This window comes from Streptopelia decaocto (genome assembly GCF_964273445.1).
Source record: "Streptopelia decaocto genome assembly, chromosome: 1".
NCBI classification, from domain to species: Eukaryota; Metazoa; Chordata; class Aves; order Columbiformes; family Columbidae; genus Streptopelia; species Streptopelia decaocto.
In genome coordinates, this window is record NC_138663.1 from 212,305,772 (window position 1) to 212,326,598 (window position 20,827).

Sequence of the window (20,827 nt, forward strand, 5' to 3'; positions counted from 1 at the left end):
TTTGGGGTGAGCCCGCCCGCTGTCCCGGCGCAGCGCTGCCATGGGCCAGCACGGCATGAACCACCGGAGTTAACCCTGGCCCACAGGGACTCACTTCAATACTAGTAGGCTTGGTTTGGGTTGGTTTGTTTTCTAGGCTTGAACTGGGATGGCCTTTTCCATTTGTCTTCCTTGCTCCTTCCTTGCTCCTTCCTTGCTCCGTCCTTCCTCCGTCCTTCCTCCGTCCTTCCTCCGTCCTTCCCCCCGTCCTTCCCCCCGTCCTTCTTCCCCCCGTCCTTCCCCCCGTCCTTCCCCCCGTCCTTCCCCCCTCTCCTTCCCCTCTCCTTCCCCTCTCCTTCCCCTCTCCTTCCCCCCGTCCTTCCCCTCTCCTTCCCCCCGTCCTTCCCCTCTCCTTCCCCTCTCCTTCCCCCCGTCCTTCCCCTCTCCTTCCCCCCGTCCTTCCCCTCTCCTTCCCCTCTCCTTCCCCTCTCCTTCCCCTCTGCCTCCCTTCTCTTCCTCCCATCTTTTCCCCTTTTTTTTCTCTTTTTCATCTTTTTTCCTCTCTTCCCCCCCCCTTCCCCCCCTCTCTTCCCCCCTCTCTTCCTCCTCCTCCCCGTTCCTCCCCCAGCCCCGTGTGTGTCACCCGTGTCCCAGCCGGTCGGGCCGCGCTGCTCCCAGCGGGGTTCACCGGGATTTCCTTCACCCACAGGCAGCAGCTGGTTTTGGGGCAGGAGAGCTGGGACGGGGACACACCTGCCCCATATCGCCACGCTCCCCACTGCTCTGACAGTGAACAGTTGTCACCTACCAACAGAGAGACCTCCCTCGGTTTCTGCCCCTGCTGCTCCTCCCTGCTGCCCCTTCGCGTCCCCGAATCGACCGGCGCCGGGCCGAGCGGAGCCGCTGCCATCAGGTTCATCCTTTAGAGCTGCGGCGGGTGGAAAAGCCGCGCTGGGGGTCTGGGAAGAGCTCTGGGATGGATGCTCCTGCGGCTTTGTGTGCCAGGTACCGGTCTGTCTGTCCGTCCCTCCGGCACAGGGCGCGGCGAGCTGGTGGCGCTGCGCTTTCTGGGTCATCAGCTTGTGGGGGTCACAGAATCGCAGTCATTTGAGTTGGAAAAGCCCCTCAAGATCATGGAGTCCAACCATAACCCACCCCAGCACTGCCCCGTGTCCTGAGAACCTCCTGTCTGTCTGTCCAGCCCTCCAGGGATGGTGACTCCAGCACTGCCCTGGGCAGCCTGTTCAATGCCCCACAGCCCTTTGGGGAAGAAATTGTTCCTAAATCCAACCTCAACCTCCCCTGGAGCAACTTGAGGCCGTTTCCCCTTGTCCACACATGGAGGTCCCTCTGGTTCCCCAACTCGTGGAGATCCCTCTGGTTCCCCAACTCGTGGAGGTCCCTCTGGTTCCCAACTCGTGGAGATCCCTCTGGTTCCCAACTCGTGGAGATCCCTCTGGTTCCCCAACTCGTGGAGATCCCTCTGGTTCCCAACTCGTGGAGATCCCTCTGGTTCCCAACTCGTGGAGGTCCCTCTGGTTCCCAACTCGTGGAGGTCCCTCTGGTTCCCAACTCGTGGAGGTCCCTCTGGTTCCCCACTCGTGGAGGTCCCTCTGGTTCCCCACTCGTGGAGGTCCCTCTGGTTCCCAACTCGTGGAGGTCCCTCTGGTTCCCAACTCATGGAGGTCCCTCTGGTTCGTCCCCTCGTGGCTCTTTCCCCGTGGCACTGAGCTGCTCCAGCTCTCCTGTGAGTCCGCGAGGACGCGGGGGACAGGACAGGACACCCCGCAGACGGCTGTTCTGCAGACTTTGCCTTGGTCCGGGTGTTGCTGCGATGCAGCTGATGGAGACTCGGGTGATGTGAACCTTTCAGCTCGTAAATGTCTGAATCGGGAACCCTCCATCCCCACGCTGCTCTTGGAAATCCCTTTTAAATTCCTAAGGCAACTCTCCAGATAAATAATGGATAATTCAATAAAACGTAATGGAACACATTAGCAGGACCCATCTCTGGCCGGAGGAGCTCGTGGGGGCTGAAGTGCTTTGCCATCCAGCTGTCAGATTTGGGCAGAAATGAAGCATGGAAGGGAAGGTTGGCTGGAGCGTTAGAGCCCGGCCTAGCCAAGGGCAGCCTGAAGAAAGGGTTTAGTCCTCCAGTTATAAAAAGTAAGCTCAGCTTTTCCTCCCGTCCCCTCGTGCAGCGGGATGTGCGGTGTGTGCGGGGCTGGACCCACCTGGGCTTAGTTCAGGTGCGATGTGTTTGGGGCAGAGATGGAGCTGTCTCAGTCTTCCCTGTCGCGGCGCCTGCGTGGGCAGGAGGAGCGATCCGCGGGGGTTTCCTCATCCTGAAATCATCGTCTTTATGGCTCGTGGGCATCCAGCCGCGCAGGAAACGCCCCCGGTTACCAGCCGGGGAAGACGGGTGCGCAGGCTGAGATGCTGTTGTCTGTCTTTGTGTCCTGTGAAATGAGCGGGAGGTAAAAGCAGCAGAGCAGAAGGCTGGGTGCTGTGGGGCGGCTGATTTCAGCGCTTCCTTCCAGCATCGCGAACGTGACGTTTTACACCCTCACCAGAGCAGGACCCGCCGGCTGAACCAAACACCGATGGGTGAGAAACGGTTCAGCCTCGGGGTGCAACTCTTACAGAAAGCCTGTGTGATAACTGCTGAGCTTCTTCCTGTCAGCAGAGATTGTAATTTTGACAAGGTGTAGTATTTTTAAGGGGGGTGGTCTGGACAATAGAGTAGTGAGGGGGGTTGCAAACTGGCTTAAGGAGAGAAGCCAGAGAGTGGTGGTCAATGGGCAGAGTCCAGTTGATCCTGTATCCAGTGCAGAGCCTCAGGGGGCAGTGCTGGGGCCAGTATTATTCAATATATTAATTAACGATTTGGATGAGGGAATAGAGTGACTGTCAGCAAGTTTGCTGGTGACACCAAGCTGGGAGCAGTGGTGACACTGGAAGCTGTGCTGCCATCCAGAGACCTGGACAGGCTGGAGAGCTGGGCGGGGAATAACCTGATGGAATTTAACAAGGGCAAGTGTAGAGTCCTGCATCTGGGCAGGAACAACCCCAGGATCCAGTATAGGTTGGGAAATTCCATATTAGAGAGCAGCGTAGGGGAAAGGGACCTGGGGGTCCTGGGGACAGCAGGGTGACCATGAGCCAGCACTGGGCCCTTGTGGCCAGGAAGCCAATGGTACCTGGGGTGGGTTAGAAGGGGGTGGTCAGTAGGTCAGAGAGGTTCTCCTGCCCCTCTGCTCTGCCCTGGGGAGACCACACCTGGAATCTTGTGTCCAGTTGTGGCCCCTCAGCTCCAGCAGGACAGGGAACTGCTGGAGAGAGTCCAGCGCAGCCACCAAGATGCTGCAGGGAGTGGAGCATCTCCCGTGGGAGGAAAGGCTGAGGGAGCTGGGGCTCTGGAGCTGGACAAGAGGAGACTGAGGGGGGACTCATTGCTGGGGATCAATATGGAAAGGGGGAGTGTCAGGAGGATGGAGCCAGGCTCTTCTGGTGACAACCAGTGACAGGACAAGGGGCAATGGGTTCAAGCTGGAACGCAAGAGGTTCCACTGAAATTTGAGAAGAAACTTGTTGGGGGTGAGGGTGGCAGAGCCTGGCCCAGGCTGCCCAGGGGGTTGTGGAGTCTCCTTCTCTGCAGACATTCCAACCCCCTGGACACCTTCCTGTGTAACCTCAGCTGGGTGTTCCTGCTCCATGGGGGATTGCACTGGATGAGCTTTCCAGGGCCCTTCCAATCCCAGACATACTGTGATACTGTGATACAAGCAGGTCCCTGATCTGTGCGGTGGGAGGACAGAGAAGATGCAGCGAGACTCTTGCTGGGTCTGTGAGGACAGGCTGAGCGGCAGCCGACACAAACGGCAGCGGGGAATTTCTGGTGACTATGGATCTGGGGCTGGGTTTTCATAGCGACGGTACTCGGCTGGTGGAGCCGGACGCTGAGCTCAGCTGGGCACGAGCACCCCGGCCGGGGTGGGCAGCTCTCGGTTGTGTGTGAAGGAGCCGCGGGAGCTCTGGGCGTGAGTACAAGGGACTTGCGCACCCGTCCCTGTTCAAATGGTAAAATGACCCGAGTGTTTGCCACACAAGAGCTGCAGAGCGCACGCTGCCGTGGCGCCTGAGCCGGCTCTGCCCGCAGCCGTGTCCGTGGGGCAGAGCGGCTCCCCCCGCGCGCACAGCTGGGTGGACACACGGACACACGTAGCTCTCTGGAGCAGCCTTAATATCAGGAACAAGGATGGCGTTAAAACCAAAGCAAAATGAAACAAACCCAACCAAACGAAAAACAAACTGGAAAGCGAAATGCTGCTATTCTAGCTGAAGCCAAAAATCATGGAGTAACAGGCGTTTCAGCCCGATCTACTGAAGCACGCAGTGGTGAACTTCAATCTGGTGGCGGCACCGTGCGGGTGACGGAATTCAGGAGATACCAGTGAACCCTGGGTCATCCCTTTGGCGGGGGGCGAGCTGGGCGGGGAGTGGCGGGGCTGGGGGCGGTTGCTGCGGGTGCTGTTCACCCAGCGCCCCGCGGATCCCAAGCCTTTCCTTGGAGGGAAAAAGGGGCGCGTGTTTTTCGGGTGATGCACGGCGCGGGTGCGCTGGGGTTGGGGAGCTGAGCCGGCGTGACCCCGCGTGCTGCCCGAGCCTCTCTGGGGTGGGGGCACCAGGGGGGCTCTGTGGTCACTGCGGTTCTGCAAGTTGTGCTTCTCACCGAACTGCAAGATGGTTTGGGTTGAAGGGACCGTCAAAACCCCCCAGTGCCCCCCCTGCCATGGCAGGGACATCGTCACCAGCTCAGGGTGCTCAGAGCCCCGTCCAGCCTGGCCTGGGGTGTCTCAGGGATGGTTCATCCACCACCTCTCTGGCCAACCTGGGACAGGCTCTCACCACCCTCAGGGCAACAATTTTTTCCATGTCCGGCCTGAATCTCCCTCCTGTAGTTTAACCCATCGCCCCGTCCCGTTGCGGATGCCGGTGGCCCAGCCTCGGTTGAGCAGGGTGGAGCTCAGGCCCAGCTCCGCTTTGCCCCGGGCTGGCGCATCCTCTGCTCTCGGAGTCGACCAGCGCGTGGATGTTGGGTTCCTGCCCAGCCTGTAGAATACTCGAGACTTAGCAAAGTCTGCTTAACTTTAAGTGCTGTATCTCCTTTGATGTTGGCGTTAGTCTTCAGAAGAGAGCTGCCCTGAGGGCAGATGGAGCCAGAGCCGTTCTCAGCCTTGGTTCTGAGGCTCAGGGCTGTACGGTGCTGTCCCCCTGTGCCCCCGCGTGCCCCGGGAAATGGCTCTAGTGTGTTGAGTGCATCACCTCTCAGCTTCTCTTCTCCAGCTCAGAGCCCCAGCTCTCAGTGTCTCCTCACACAAAGATGCTCCAGACCCCTCAGCATCTTCGTGTCCCTCCTGGACTCTCTCCAGTGACTCCTTGTCCTTACACTGGGAGCCCAGCACTGGAAAAGAAATGGCTGTAGGAGCGGCTGTGGGGTCTCTGATGTGATCAGAGCCGCTCGGGCAGGAGCTGGAGCCGGGGCAGCTCCGGACACCCTCTGAGCCGCGCTGTTCATGTGCTGCTGGGATGCCACCATTAGCAGTTTTAATTGACGCCTGTGTTGTGCCTTGCTCTGGGGGTGACTTTGATCAACCTCGAGGTAAACGCTGTGCTGCTGCTCTTCCCTCAATAATTCAATTGACAATATGTTTGTATTAGGAGTTATGCATTTATTGATAGATACTTTCTGAGAGCAAGAGGGGGATAGGATACATTTCTCTACCACCCTGTGAAAGCTACCAAAAATGTTGCTTCTGTTGGACATGAAGTTATGTATCTGGAGCTCTTGCTCGCAGTATTTTTTGCCCAGAACAAAGCGGGCACGGGGCCGGGGTCCCCGGCGCTGGAGCCGCTGGGGTTACAGCTCGCGCGGCGCAGGGACCGGGAGCCGAGCAGCACCGACGTCCTGCCTTTCGCTTTGCTGGCTTCTGCGCTTGCTTTGGCGTCTCGCAATTTTCAGGCGAGCGTGACTCACACATCCATTATGTGGTTTCCTGGCTGTTAGCAATTTCTCTTTCACTTCCAAACTAATAATGCTGAGCTTTGCCTGGCGGTGCGCGCAGCCAGCGCTGCAGCCCGTGGGCCGAGGCTGACTCACGGCTTTGCAGATCGATGCCAAATTCCTTCCCTCCGGTGCGAGGACCAGGGTCCCGCACGCCCCCGGTGCGCCCACCGCAGCGGGACGGCGGCTCCGCACCCCCGGGCGCCCTGGGACACCCCCTGGGTGCAGTGTTGATGTGCTGCAGGGCGGGCAGTTCTACAGAGGATCTGCCCGGCTGGATCGACGGGCTGAGGCCAATGGTCTGAGGGGCAACAAGGCCAATGCCGGGTCCTGTGCTGGGTCACACCAACCCCATGGACGCTGCAGCTGGGGAACAGCGGCTGGAAAAGGCCCTGGGGGTGTTGGTGGCAGCGGCTGAACATGAGCCAGCGTGTGCCCAGGTGGCCAAGAGGCCACAGGATCCTGGCTGGGACCAGCACTGGGGTGGCCAGCGGGACCAGGGCAATGACCGTCCCTGTGCTGGGACCTGGGGAGGCCAAACCGCCAACCCTGGGGCAGTTCTGGGCCCCTCAGCTCAGGGCTCAAAATGGCGGCACCAAAATCCCCTCAGTGCACAAAATGGCGGCGCCAGTGGCACCAAAATCACCTGAGGGCTCGAGAAAGGCCTTGAGGTGCTGGAGCGAGTGGAGAGAAGGGAACGGAGCTGGTGAGGGGCTGGAGCACAATGTGATGGAGCGGCTGAGGGACCTGGGGGTTCAGCTGGAGAACAGGAGCTGAGGGGAGACCTTCTGATCTCTGACCTGCCTGAAAGGAGCTTGGAGCCAGGGGGGTCGGGCTCTGCTCCCCAGGAACAAGCGCCAGGAGCAGAGGAAACGGCCTCAAGTTGCGCCAGGGGAGGTTGAGGTTGGATGTGGGAACAATTTCTTCCCCAAAGGGCTGTGGGGCATTGAACAGGCTGCCCAGGGCAGTGCTGGAGTCACCATCCCTGGAGGGCTGGACAGACGGACAGGAGGTTCTCAGGACATGGGGCAGGGACAGGGCTGGGTTATGGTTGGCCTCAATGATCTTGAGGGGCTTTTCCAACCAAAACGACCCTGTGGTTCTGTATGTTTCCCCAAACCCCGCTGGGAGGCTCAGCCCCGGGTGTGCTGGCTCCTCAGCGGGTGTCCCAGCCCAGGTGTGTTGGTTCCTCAGCGGGTGTCCCAGCCCGGGTGTGTTGGTTCCTCAGCGGGTGTCCCAGCCCGGGTGTCCCCCAGGACTGTTCCCGGTGCCGGACGGGGACGCCGCGGGGGTTGGTCGGTGTGGAAGGACCTCGGGAAGCGCCGGTTTCCGCGCTCCGGTGGAGGATTAATCGCCGCTGAGAAACCCCAGGAAACTGGACAGTGTTTTTGTACGGAGAAATATTTACACCTCAACATCCGTTAGACCTAAAAATAAGTGACCCTGTACCCGATTCAACGCGCAGAAGGTCGCTGTTACCTCGAAGCTCCAACTGCATTTCCTGGGTATGGCTGCCAGAAGTGGGGGGGCAGGGGGGCCGTTCCCACTGCGCCTGCGTCACCTGAAAATATCACAGTTGTGCCATAAAGCAGCAATATGGCGCTTCCCACCCCAAGGGGGAAACAAGGTTGTTTGTTTGGGGGGGTCTTTTGGGGAGGGGGTGTTGGTTTTAATGGGCTGGTACAAAGCACCTGAGGAGGAAGATGGGACAGGAGTGGGGGGGCGAGGGGAAAGGGACGAGGGATTTGGGAAGAAATGAGGCGAAGCTTTGCTGATGTTAACTCAGTGAATCGTTGCACGGAGAAGATGAAGAGGGCTAATTGCAATCAGCGAGGAGGGAACTCATTGTAGTAAATAAACGCTGAGCTGAAGAGAGATGCCGGTGTGGAGGAAACGATCACCCGCCAACAGAACAGGCCCGGGCAGATCTCCCGGCAGAGCGGGTGTTGTCAGCGGTGTTGTACCTGAGGCAGCACATAGAGCAGGGCGAAACCTGCTTGTATCCCCAAATCCAGCTGCACGTTCCCTGCCTGCTCCCCCGTGGCTGGTGCTGCAGGGGTCACACACCCGACCTGCCTCGGTTTACCTGGGCGCCTCAGCTCCAGCAGGACAGGGAACTGCTGGAGAGGGTCCAGCGCAGCCACCAAGATGCTGGAGGGAGTGGAGCATCTCCCGTGTGAGGAAAGGCTGAGGGAGCTGGGGCTCTGGAGCTGGACAAGAGGACACTGAGGGGGGACTCATTCCTGGGGATCAATATGGAAAGGGGGAGTGTCAGGAGGATGGAGCCAGGCTCTTCTGGTGACAACCAGTGACAGGACAAGGGGTAATGGGTGCAAACTGGAACACAGGAGGTTCCACTTGAATATGAGAAGCAACTTGTTGGGGGTGAGGGTGTCAGAGCCTGGCCCAGGCTGCCCAGGGGGGTTGTGGAGTCTCCTTCTCTGCAGACATTCCAACCCCCTGGACACCTTCCTGTGTCACCTCATCTGGGTGTTCCTGCTCCATGGGGGGGTTGCACTGGATGAGCTTTCCAGGGCCCTTCAACCCCTGACACTCTGGGACTCTGTGATACCTGTTTCATTCTGCTCATTCTAACAGCCGCCTCCACTTGTTGGTTTATTGAAAATAGAGGTTCCTGGCTCTTTGGTTGCTCTTCCCCCACCAGCGTGTCACTTTGCTGTTGCTTTGGTGTCCGGAGCCCCCGGGTCACTCCTCCTGCATCCCCGTGCGGCTCCGTCACCTCCATCCCGGGACATCGGGACTCCCTGCTGACTTCATCTTTGCTCTTTTCCCTTACGGGGAATGTTGTCCCATTATCTGATGGGACAACAAAGTGAAGTGGTGTCGCTGTGGCCACACGCAGCTCCCACCGCCTCCAGTTCAGTGAGAGCCTAATGTGCTTCATTGTGATTTAGAGCTGCCAACCTCCATCCTTTCTGTTTTCTCCCAGAAAGAAATGCCTTTGTGGACCACAGTTGCCTTAGATAACATGCACTAAAGTAGTTGGTTTTGCGTTAGTACTTGGAAAAGCTGAATTACTTTATCACATGTTTAGCTTGTTTACGTCTTTTAACAAATACGGCCAGATGTTTTTGGATGTTCACGACATTCCCGGTTGTTTCCCGGCTCCGCGCCCTTTGCAGCCTCAGCGTTCTCCACTCGCTCAAAGTCCAAACCCAATAATTTTTCAAGGAGTAATGCGCACAAAGGCCCCCGAGAGCCCGCCGGTTACTTTCCTTAAAACTATAATCTCCGGCTTTATTTACATTTTTTCTAGACTGTTTAATTTGAGTTGGGAACAGGGGTTGGTTTGGTTCCTTTGTTCCATTAAATGAAACGAGTCCCTGTTTGACCTCCTGATACATATGGAACACGGCGGGTGTTCTGGTGACTCGGGAGGAGCCGCAAACCTGACCTGCCGGGAACGGGCTCCGGTGCAATCCTGCGTGGTGCTGTGCCCCAGCCCCTGTGTGTCGGAGCCGGTGCTCGTGAAACGCAGCAGCAGGGCGGGGATAAAAGATCTGCATGTAAATGTGGCCAAGCATTGTGTGTTGGACACGAGCGGCTGCCAGGCCGGCACAGTCAATATGGAGATATAACGAGGTGGGTGGATGATGGCAGAGCGGTGGACGGGATCTGCCTTGACTTGAGTGAAGCATTGGACACCGTGTCCCACAGCATCCTCAGAGCTGAACCGAGGGAGCGGGGCTGGATGAGCGGGATGAGGTGACTGAACTGGCCAAAGGGAAGAAGCCAGAGAGTGGTGGTCAATGGGCAGAGTCCAGTTGATCCTGGATCCAGTGCAGAGCCTCAGGGGGCAGTGCTGGGGCCGGTGTTATTCAATATATTCATCAGTGACTTGGATGAGGGAATAGAGTGACTGTCAGCAAGTTTGCTGGTGACACCAAGCTGGGAGCAGTGGTGACACTGGAAGCTGTGCTGCCATCAGAGACCTGGACAGGCTGGAGAGCTGGGCGGGGAGAAATGTAATGAAATAGAACAAGGGCAAGTGTAGAGTCTTGAATCTGGGCAGGAACAACCCCAGGTTCCAGTGTAAGTTGGAATGACCTGTTGGAGAGCAGTGTAGGGGAAAGGGAGCTGGGGGTCCTGGGGACAGCAGGGTGACCATGAGCCAGCACTGGGCCCTTGTGGCCAGGAAGCCAATGGGACCTGGGGGGGGTTAGAAGGGGGTGGTCAGTAGGTCAGAGAGGTTCTCCTGCCCCTCTGCTCTGCCCTGGGGAGACCACACCTGGAATCTTGTGTCCAGTTGTGGCCCCTCAGTTCCAGCAGGACAGGGAACTGCTGGAGAGAGTCCAGCGCAGCCACCAAGATGCTGGAGGGAGTGGAGCATCTCCCGTGTGAGGAAAGGCTGAGAGAGCTGGGGCTCTGGAGCTGGACAAGAGGAGACTGAGGGGGGACTCATTCATGGGGATCAATATGGAAAGGGGGAGTGTCAGGAGGATGGAGCCAGGCTCTTCTGGTGACAACCAGTGACAGGACAAGGGGCAATGGGTGCAAACTGGAACACAGGAGGTTCCACTTGAATATGAGAAGAAACTTGTTGGGGTGAGGGTGTCAGAGCCTGGCCCAGGCTGCCCAGGGGGTTGTGGAGTCTCCTTCTGTGCAGACATTCCAACCCCCTGGACACCTTCCTGTGTAACCTCAGCTGGGTGTTCCTGCTCCATGGGGGGATTGCACTGGATGGGCTTTCCAGGGCCCTTCAACCCCTGACATTCTATGATAACATGCATGTAAATGTCCCCACGTGTGGACAAGCGTTGTGTGTTGGACACGAGCGGCTGCCGGGCCTGCACAGTCGATACCATCCAGCTGCACAACGTCAACTATGGGATAACAACACCCGCAGGGTTTCTGTGCCCGTGGTTGTGCAGACACCACTGTTTGCTGGTGGGGGCCGAATCGCCCTTTTTTGTCCCTGTAAAACACCCGCTGCCCCTGCGTTGGGAACCCTGCTGTGTGTACATTCCTCACTCAACGGCTCAATGCTGCTCTTGAGGTTGGGAGCTTGTCCTTGGCATGAGCGTTATTGAAACCCGGGGTCTCAGAGGAGCCCTGAGCGAGAGGCTCAGTCAGCCCTGTTTATATTAGTAAAACTATGCAAACAGTGCTTTTCCCTCAAAGTAAGGCTTTGGCTTTTTGGCTGCCGTTCTGATGTTTATAAAAGCGAGTTGCGCAGATGACAATTCCCATAATTAAGCCGCCATCTAATCCTGGCCCAATGGCCGCTCGGCTGCCACGCCATTAATGCGGCTTTTCGGCGTTATTGAAGATAATGGGACCTCGGAGAAGGAAATGGAGAGAACCTGGAATGGAACATGTTTAAAGAGAACTCTCAGCAGGGAGAATCTCCCTGGAGAGCCAAAGGTCTGGAATGAAATAGGGTGATGTCAGGGTCAGTGGGGCTCTGTCCCCGAGCGCTCGGCCGGGGCGCTGGCACTCGGGGTCCCCATGGACGGAGGTCCCCACCCCCTGGGTGACCTGTGCCGGTGCTTCGGGCCGCCCTCAGGTACATCAACAGCGGTACCAATGTCTTTCCTGATGTTAAAATGGGATGTCCCATTGGTGCCGTTGGCTCTCGGCCTCTCGGAGCGCACTGGGCCTATGGGAAACGGCTGGAAAACGGCGTTTCTCTGAGATATTGCGTGGGATGTGTCTCTGGAATCTGTTCGTGAAACCGGCCCAAACGCTTTTCCTGGTCCGCGGGATGTGGCTTTGGAATCTGTTCATAAAACCAGCCCAAGTGCTTCTGGTGGTCGGCCTGCGCCAGCCCGTGGGCCCGGGCGGCGGGTGGTGGCACCGTGGGGACACACAGTCCCTGTGTGGGGTGAGCCCAGAGCAGAGACAGGGGAGCTGCTGTGGAGGTGATGGGCTGAGAGCTCATCCGGCCGTCGGAGCTGCTGTGAGATGATGGGCTCAGAGCTCATCCAGCCATCGGAGCTGCTGTGGAGATGATGGGCTCAGAGCTCCTCCGGCCATCTCCAGTCTGTGGGACACAATGGGGTGAAAAGCGACCTCTTCTCTAAGGCAAGACCATCAAGAGCCAATAGTGGGGAGGTTAGGGACAGAGCCAGGCAGGGAGGGACAGGGAGACAAAAGGCTCCTGGTGACGCAGGTGTGGGCTCCCCAGGGGTCCCAATCCCTAAATCCTGGTGGGATCTGCCACCTGAGGACGAGCTGGGACAATTTCTTCCCCAAAGGGCTGTGGGGCATTGGAACAGGCTGCCCAGGGCAGTGCTGGAGTCACCAGCCCTGGAGGGCTGGACAGACGGACAGGAGGTTCTCAGGACATGGGGCAGGGACAGGGCTGGCTTGTGGTTGGGCTTGATCTTGAGGGGCTTTTCCAACCCAAATGGCTCCATGATTGTGTGTGACACCAAGGGCAAGGCTGCTGGCTCTTGAGCCCTTGTTCCCTTATCAAAGGGCCAAGAGGAGCTTTTGGGTTGGTTTTTGTCTCCCATGAAGAGACAATGGGTCCCATGGTGTGATCTTCTTGCGTAATCTTCCCTAAATCTCACGGTGTTGTTTCTTCCTTTGGGGTATTTTCACAGCCTGTCTTCACTGCAGATAACAGGGAATGGCCCATTTGGTGGAACCTCCTGATGGTCTCTTATCAGCGCAGGGTCTTCTGCTGATTAAATCACTGGTGCCCTTGTTGGGGCTCTTTCTGGCCTGGATGCAAACACGGATTCCTCCCTGTTTACTGCCTTGCTGGCTCTTGGTTGTGCTCAGGGCTTTCACCACACCATTGCTGCTCCCAGCCCGGCCTCCTGCGGAGCTTTTGTGTTACAAACACCCCTGATCGCCCTTGTGGGGGCCAAAATCCCGGTGAGCTCACTCCAAAACCTGTGTCCTGGACCCCTTTGTGGCTCCAGCCTTGTGTGGTTATGAGAGTGTTAACTATAAAACCGCTTTGTTTTATAATAACATGACCTTTGCTTCCTATCATTTGAACTCTGCCAGCGCGTCGCCGCGTCGTTGCTGTAATAATAAGCACGGGACGGGGTGATCTCATAACATTTTGGGAGAGGTCTCTTAGCCTGATTTCATTTGCCCTTCTGGAGCCGCGTCCCAAGGCCACGACCGCAGGGACCGTCCTGCTCGGGGCTCCCAGCCCAGCGGGACAGGCTGTGCTTTGCAAATATAGGCCCAGGCAGCATTTTTAATAACGATTTTGCAAGAGTGGGTGTTCTACATAAAGACAGGCACAGCTAATAGGGCAAAAAGCCCCTGCTCATACCCCCCAAAATCCCAGCCGCACTTTCCCTCCCCTGTTCCCCATCGGTTGGTACTGCAGGGTTTACTGACTATCCCCACGCACACAATACCCTTCCCCTATTTAAGGTTATCAGTCTATTTAAGGTATGGATTCCTCGTACTTTGGCTACACTTCCCCTAAATTAACTTATCAATACAGGTATTGGTATGTATATAGGTGTCAGTACCTATTCCGGGAAGAGACTGTGTATTACATTAAGGATTCATAGTCCTATGTCTCTCAGTCCTTCCCCCCTAAATTAACTTGTAAATACAGGCATTAGTATGTATACATGTATCTGTATATATTCCGGGAAGAGACTGTGTTTTACATTATGGATTCCTGGTCCGACATCTCTCGGTCCTTCCCCCCTGCTGGGCTCAGGCGCCAGGTCCTCAGTTCTGTAAAAACAACAGTTCTGCGTTAAACGTTCCTTACAGATGATAGAATTGTTTAGTTTCTCGCTTACAATACATCTCTTAATTATCAGTTCAATATAATCTAAGCGCTCTGCTTCCCAACAGCGCTATTGCTGAGCCTCCCGTCTCCCTGTTGTGGCGCAGGAGGGTCTGAAAAACACCCCCCGGTTCTGCGGGTGGTCAGAAGCATCGGTTGGTCAGTTGGTTGATGACGGGTGTGCCGTTTGTAACTTAATCAGACTGTTCATTAATTTGGCAGAAAGAATTTGTCCGGAAGGGCCGCACTAAGGTTCTCGGAAACTTCGGTGCGAATGGGTAGCTCAGAAAACACATTAAAAACGGTGAGGTGAGGGCGACAATGCAGCTACTTTTCCTATAAATGAACTTCTCTTGAGAGGACCATGAGAGAATTTGGCTTGAGCTCACGTGTAATTTTGGCTTCTCTGCCGAAATGCCCAGGAGTTGTGTCTGAACCCTCTTTGACTGCACATCGCACCTTCCCAAGGGGCCCTGGGCATTGGGCTGGGCTCTCGGTGCCCTTGGGGCGCCACACCGGGGTGATTCTGGTCCCCACCTGCCTGCGCTGACTCCGGTGGGGCCCCCGTGGGACAGAAGGGTTTGGTGGCCGAGCTCCCTTTGGGGTGTTTTGGGTGCCAGTGCCGTGTTGGGGCAGCAGCGCTGGGGTGTGGGCAGTGCCATAGAAAGGACGGATCAACCGCCTCCGGCGCACTCGGGCGCGCGGCAAAAACCCGTTTGGTAATCAGGAAGAAGCCTCGCTGGTTTTAATTGTCACGTTATATAAATGTACAACTCTCACCCCGCAAACGTCCTGGTGGGACGTGGCGCCGGTGTCACCAGTGGGCGATGGAGCCGCGGGGCCGGAGGGGACGCAGACGTGCTGCGCTCACGCGCTGTTGTCTCCCAGCAGAGTTCTGCCGCATCGACAGGCCGCTGTGCCACGACGAGGACGAGCAGCTCAGCTTCGAGGCCGTGCGCAACATCCACAAGCAGATGGACGACGACGCCAACGGCAACGTGGACGTGGAGGAGAGCGACGAGGTGGGTGCCTGGAGTCGGGGTGCGGAGCCTGGGGCTGCGCTGCCTCCCTGCTGCTCTGGCAGAGGGGTCTGTGTGCATCACGAGCCAGTTTTCCAAGCCAAACGGTGTGTTTCAGCGCTGTCTTTAGCAGCCGTGGCTCTTCTGGGGGTTTCCAGCCACCCAGTGTTTGTCTGCACACAAGGTGCGATCGGTTTATTCCAACACGGAAGGCCATGGTTGTTATTACTTCATTCCTTTTTCTTGTGGGGTTGGAAACACTGAATCGCAGCCCAGCCTCCCTGTTGCTGCTGGGACACCAGCTGCTGTCTCCTTCATGTTCCTTCACTGTCCCCAGCCTGGTGAACCGCTTACACACCCCGTGTGTGAGCTGCTGCGGAAAGGAACAGCTTTCGGGTGTCTTGGCCGTGGAGATTTTAGCTGATAATGTTATTGAATCGAAACAAAATGGTGGTTGTTGTCTTCCATGAGCACCCGTAGAAACAAGGGACTAGAGGAGGGAGCGCTGTTGGTTTGTGGTGTGGCCTCGGTGGGTGCTTGGTCACAAGGCTGTTCCGGGTGAGCGATTCTGTTTCGTGAGGAGGCGTCGAAATAAGTGTTGGAAGCTAAAGAGAGCAGACTGGGAGCTGTGCTCTGTGAGACCCCCTGCAGTGCTGGTCCAGCTCTGGGTCCTCAGCACAGGACACACATGGAGCTGCTGGAGAGGGGCCAGAGGAGCCCCAGGAATGACCCGAGGCTGGAACAGCTCTGCTGGGGACAGGTGAGAGAGTTGGGGTGTTCAGCTGGAGAACAGGAGCTCCAGGAGACCTTAGTGTGGCCTTTCCGGACTGAAAAGGGGCCCATGAGAAAGATGGGGACAGACTTTTGAGCAGGGCCTGTTGTGCCAGGGCAAGGGGTGATGGTTTTAAACTAAAGGAGGGAGATTCAGGCTGGATATGAGGAATTGTTGCCCTGAGGGTGGTGAGAGCCTGGCCCAGGTTGGCCAGAGAGGTGGTGGCTGAACCATCCCTGAGACATCCCAGGCCAGGCTGGACGGGGCTCTGAGCACCCTGAGCTGGTGACGATGTCCCTGCCATGGCAGGGGGCACTGGGGAGCTGGGAAGGTCCCTCAACCAGGGAGGTTGAATCTCCCACCTAAACTAAGGCAGCACTGGGTTTATTGTGCACACCCAGCCGTCCCACGGGCCATCCCGCCTCCTGGAGGTGACAGTCTCTGGGGACACGGCACAGCAGCCTGGTTCTGAGGAGCCAGCAGGGCCGGTTGGTTGTTCCCTCCGCCTAAATCCCACTTCACAGAGTAATTAAACCAAATTAAAAGCTTTCAATTGCATTTCCTCTAATCTGGTGTTTTCCCTGGGGGCAGTTCTGTGCTCAGCATCGCTTTGGAGCTGCGGCTCCGGCTGTGGTGCTCGCTCCCGGCGCAGCCCCGGGCACATTCGGTGCATCCTACCCGCCTGTTATTAGACTGAGGATGAGCCTCGTGGTGCTGCGCTTGGGCACCAACCAGCAGTTTGATGTCTGAGCCGGTCTCGTGCTCCGTCTCGGACTGGTTGAGAGCTTGTTGTCCCAGCACTAACACCGCTACCTGTTCAGAGGTTTGTACCGTCCCTCTTTTCCAGCGTAGATATCGCCCTTCTAGGAGTAATACAACGTATTTCTCTCCAAGGCCTCCCAGTGGCTGCCCTGCTGCTGTGGGTCACTGCTCCAGCCCCACACGTCTCCAGCCCCACGGTGAGCCCCTCGCACCGCCCGCCTGGTCCCAGCAGCTCCTCTGGTCTCGGTGTCATTGTCACCCCAGGAGCAGAGTCACCGAGGTGGGGTCAGCCCCTGCACTCCTGCAGGGACCCCTCCCGGTCCCCCCCGCCCCACGGCTCCCAGTGCTCCCCAGTTCACGTCCCCTGCCTGTTCCAGTTCCTGCCCGCAGTGGCCACCAGCGGCCTGGCTGGTACCAGCACTGGGGTGGCCAGCAGGACCAGTGACCGTCGCTGTGCTGGTCACAGTGAGGCCACACCACGAATCCTGGGGGTGGTTCTGGGCCCCTCACGCCAAGAAAGGCCTTGAGGTGCTGGAGCGAGTGGAGAGAAGGGAACGGAGCTGGTGAGGGGCTGGAGCACAATGTGATGGAGCGGCTGAGGGACCTGGGGGGTTCAGCTGGAGAACAGGAGCTGAGGGGAGACCTTCTGATCTCTGAACTGCCTGAAAGGAGCTTGGAGCCAGGGGGGGTCGGGCTCTGCTCCCCAGGAACAAGCGCCAGGAGCAGAGGAAACGGCCTCAAGTTGCCCAGGGGAGGTTGAGGTTGGATGTGGGAACAATTTCTTCCCCAAAGGGCTGTGGGGCATTGGAACAGGCTGCCCAGGGCAGTGCTGGAGTCACCATCCCTGGAGGGCTGGACAGACGGACATGAGGTTCTCAGGACATGGGGCAGGGACAGGGGTGGATTTTGGTTGGACTCCCTGAGCTTGACGGGCTTTTCCACCCCAAACGACTCTGGCTCTATGACAAAGGGGCTGACTGACACCTTAGCGTCATTTCAGAACAGAACACGTTGGTTCTGCTCCGCCTGGCGCTGAGCTTGAGCTCGGTTGGATGGGTTGCCTGGAAAACCACAATTCTCTGCTGTTTGCCCTGCTGTTCATCTTATATTAATTCATTTAATTAGAAAGAACCCCAAATCCCCACTCTGTGGGGCTAAGGCCGGGGTGATTTAGCAGCTTGCATCTAACCAGCCGTACTCCAGAAGCCTTTGGAGGCTGCGGCTCAGGGTGTCTGAGCTGGGAAGCTCCTCTGCCCAGCCCCGTGTGTCCCACGTCGCTTCAGAAACGTGTATTTGCTTTTCCTATTCCAGCCCTTCTCACTGGGGTAAGTTATAGTTCCGTTGTGCTTGGATTAAAAGACCTGACTGGGCAGAAAGGGAGAGCCAGATTTGAAGTATTCTAATTATAGGTGAAATTTTGCCCGACAACCTCGTGCTGTCCTTAAACCATCGGCGCATTCTTCCCTTCTGGAAATGAATGTTCAACGAAGTTTGGGATGGCACCAGTGACCTGGATTCAAAGGAAAGCGCTGTCCTCGTGGGGAAGTCTCCTAATTAGTGTTCTATTTCTGCGCTCGGCGCTCAGGCCCCGGGCAGCTCCGGCTGCTCAGGGCGGCTCTGGCAGGTTCACGGTGCCAGTCCCGGGGATGTGGTGCTGCTGGGTCAGCCCAATCATCCCAAACCCCATCCTGCCGCCCGGGGGCAGCACGAGGGGAGGGAACGCAGGGTGGGAAGTTTTCATAGAACTGGTTGGGTTGGAGGGACCTTCAGAACGCCCCCAGTTCCCCCTGCCATGGCAGGGACATCTTCACCAGCTCAGGGTGCTCAGAGCCCCGTCCAGCCTGGCCTGGGATGTCTCAGGGATGGTTCAGCCACCACCTCTCTGGCCAACCTGGGCCAGGCTCTCACCACCCTCAGGGCAACAATTCCTTATATCCAGCCTCAATCTCCCTCCTTTAGTTTAACCCATTGTCGAGGGTTTAGATTGCGGGGTGACAATAAAACCCTGGCAGATGTCTTGTTAACCCCCTCTCCCCCCCCACTTCCCCCTTTTGCCCCTCCCTCTCCCCCCTTCCCACTCAGCACAGGCGATCGGGAGGGAAAGAAGGACAGAGAGAAGAGAGCTGGAAAAAATTAAAGATGTTTTACTAATGCTACTAATAAGAATAGAGAAAATAATACAAAATACACAAAACCAATCTTGAAAGTCTCAGCAACTGCAGAGCCGGCACCCGAAGTCCTGGACTGGACTCTGCAGCCAACCGGAGCTGGATTCAGTCTCTCACTGGCCTCAGTTCGCAGGGACAACTCGCAAGGTCCTCTCCTAATGTCGCCATAAGCAGAAGGGAAAAAGCAAAAAGGAAAAAGGGCAAAGGGACGAGATCCTTGTGATCTCCCACTTTTATATGAAGTATCCACGTGAATGGAATGTTATACACAGTTGGTCAGTTTCTTGGTCACTTGTTTCTCGCTGCCCCTCTCGCGAGATGTCCATCCATGCTTATCAATAAGTTTGCATTCCATTGCTAGGTTCACCAAAACATGTGTCTGGTTCTCCAGGAAAATGCAGCTAATATGAAGCTTTAGCTGACAGGCAAATTCACTGAGAAACTTGTTTTTAACAAAACCAGGACACCCATCACCCCTTGTCCTGTCACAATAGACCCTGCTCAAAAGTCTGTCCCCACCTTTCTTATGGGCCCCTTTGAAGTCCAGAAAGGCCGCACTAAGGTTTCCTGTGACTTAGTGCAACGAGCAGCCCAGGCAGGGTGTGCGGCCGGCGGGGTGACGCGGTGACGCCGTTGAGCTGTGCGGGGGGTCGGTGACGGTTGCTGCTCAGGAGGGGGATGAGCTGAGCTCCAGGGCTGCAGGAGGGATGGAAAAGTCCACAAATCGTGTGAGGAGTTGGGGTTTTTGCAGGTGAAAAAGCACGAGAAAAAGACCCCCACGTGTTGCGGAACCGCTGGGCTCTGAGCGGCTTCACCGCTGGGGCACGTCTGTCGTAACCAGGGAAGCCGTTCAACTCCCTATTGCTATTGCTATTGCTATTGCTATTGCTATTGCTATTGCTATTGCTATTGCTATTGCTATTGCTGCCCAGGGTCCTGCAGCTGCAGGAGCAGCCCCCGGCACCAGCGCGGGTTGGGGACCTGCTGAAAGCAGCTCTGCAGAGGGACCTGGGAGCTCTCGGGGACAACAGGGTGACCACGAGCCACCAATGTGTCCTGGTGGCCAAAGGCCAATGGGACCTGGGGTGTGTGAGGAAGAGTGTGGGCAGAGGTCAGGGAGGTTGTTCCTCCCCCTCTGCTCTGCCCTGGGAGGCCCCGTCTGCAGAACTGGGGCCAGTGCTGGGCTCCCAGTGTAAGGACAAGGAGTCACTGGAGAGTCCAGGAGGGACACGAAGATGCTGAGGGGTCTGGAGCATCTTTGTGATGAGACACTGAGAGAGCTGGGGCTGCTGAGCTGGAGAAGAGAAGCTGAGAGGGATGTGATCAATGATCAATATGTCAGGGTGGGTGTCAGAGGATGGACCAGACTCTGCTCAGTGGTGCCCAACGCCAGGGTGAGGGGCAACGGGCACAGACTGAAACACAGGAGGCTCCATCTGAACATGAGCAGAACCTTGTGTGCTGGGAGGTGCCGGAGCCTGGCCCAGGCTGCCCAGAGCGGGGGTGGAGTCTCCTTCTCTGAGACATTCAGACCCCCTGGGATCCTGTGTGATCTGCTCTGTGACCCTGCGTGATCTGCTCGGTGACCCTGCGTGATCTGCTCGGTGACCCTGCATGAACGGGGGGCTGGGGATCTCCAGAGATCCCAACCAGCCTGGGATGCTGTGACTCGTCACCCCTCCTGCAGTGGAGCCAAGTGAACCGGTGCTGGCACTTGGCAGGTGGAGAATTCCCCGCAGCTCTGTGTTTGAGGAGGGTGAATCCCGACACGGTCTGCGGTTGTTTGTTCTGGAGGGCGCGTCCCTCCTTTTGGAGCCTCCGGGTGAGACTCTTGGTTGACTGTTTCCTTCTGTTCTTGTGGATTCACAACTGGCTGAGCTTGGAGATGGTCTGGGGTGGGACCCCTGGGGGTGGTCTATGGTGGGACCTCTGGGGATGGTCTATGGTGGGACCTCTGGAGATGGTTTGGAGTGACAGCCCTGGATGTGGTCTGGGGTGGGACCCCTGGGGATGGTTTGGGGTGGGACCCCTGGGGATGGTCTGGGGTGGGACCCCTGGGGATGGTCTGGGGTGGGACCCCTGGGGATGGTCTGGGATGGCACCTTTGGAGATGGTCTGGGATGGGACCTCTGGAGGTGGTTTGGGGTGACACCCCTGGACATGGTCTGGGGTAGGGGACACCCCTGGAGATGGTCTGGGGTGACACCTCTGGACATGGTCTGCGGTGACACCTCTGTAGATGGTCTGGGATGGGACCTCTGGAGGTGGTTTGGGGTGACACCCCTGGACATGGTCTGGGGTGGGACCCCTGGGGATGGTCTGGTCTGGGAT

General features: G+C 57.3%; 1 protein-coding gene across 7 annotated transcripts in view; it reads left to right on the forward strand.

Annotated features, from left to right (window-relative positions):
• The window catches only part of STIM1 (stromal interaction molecule 1), a 96,995-nt gene that overhangs the window by 21,278 nt on the left and 54,890 nt on the right, over positions 1-20,827 (forward strand). For 4 of the 7 annotated variants that reach the window (XM_082048623.1, XM_082048618.1, XM_082048620.1 and 1 more), the window contains exon 2: positions 14,664-14,797. In XM_082048623.1, coding sequence (XP_081904749.1) covers positions 14,664-14,797 — 134 coding nt within the window. The remainder of the gene's footprint in view (positions 1-14,663; positions 14,798-20,827) is intronic. The other 3 variants (XM_082048624.1, XM_082048619.1, XM_082048621.1) reach the window with 1 other exon arrangement.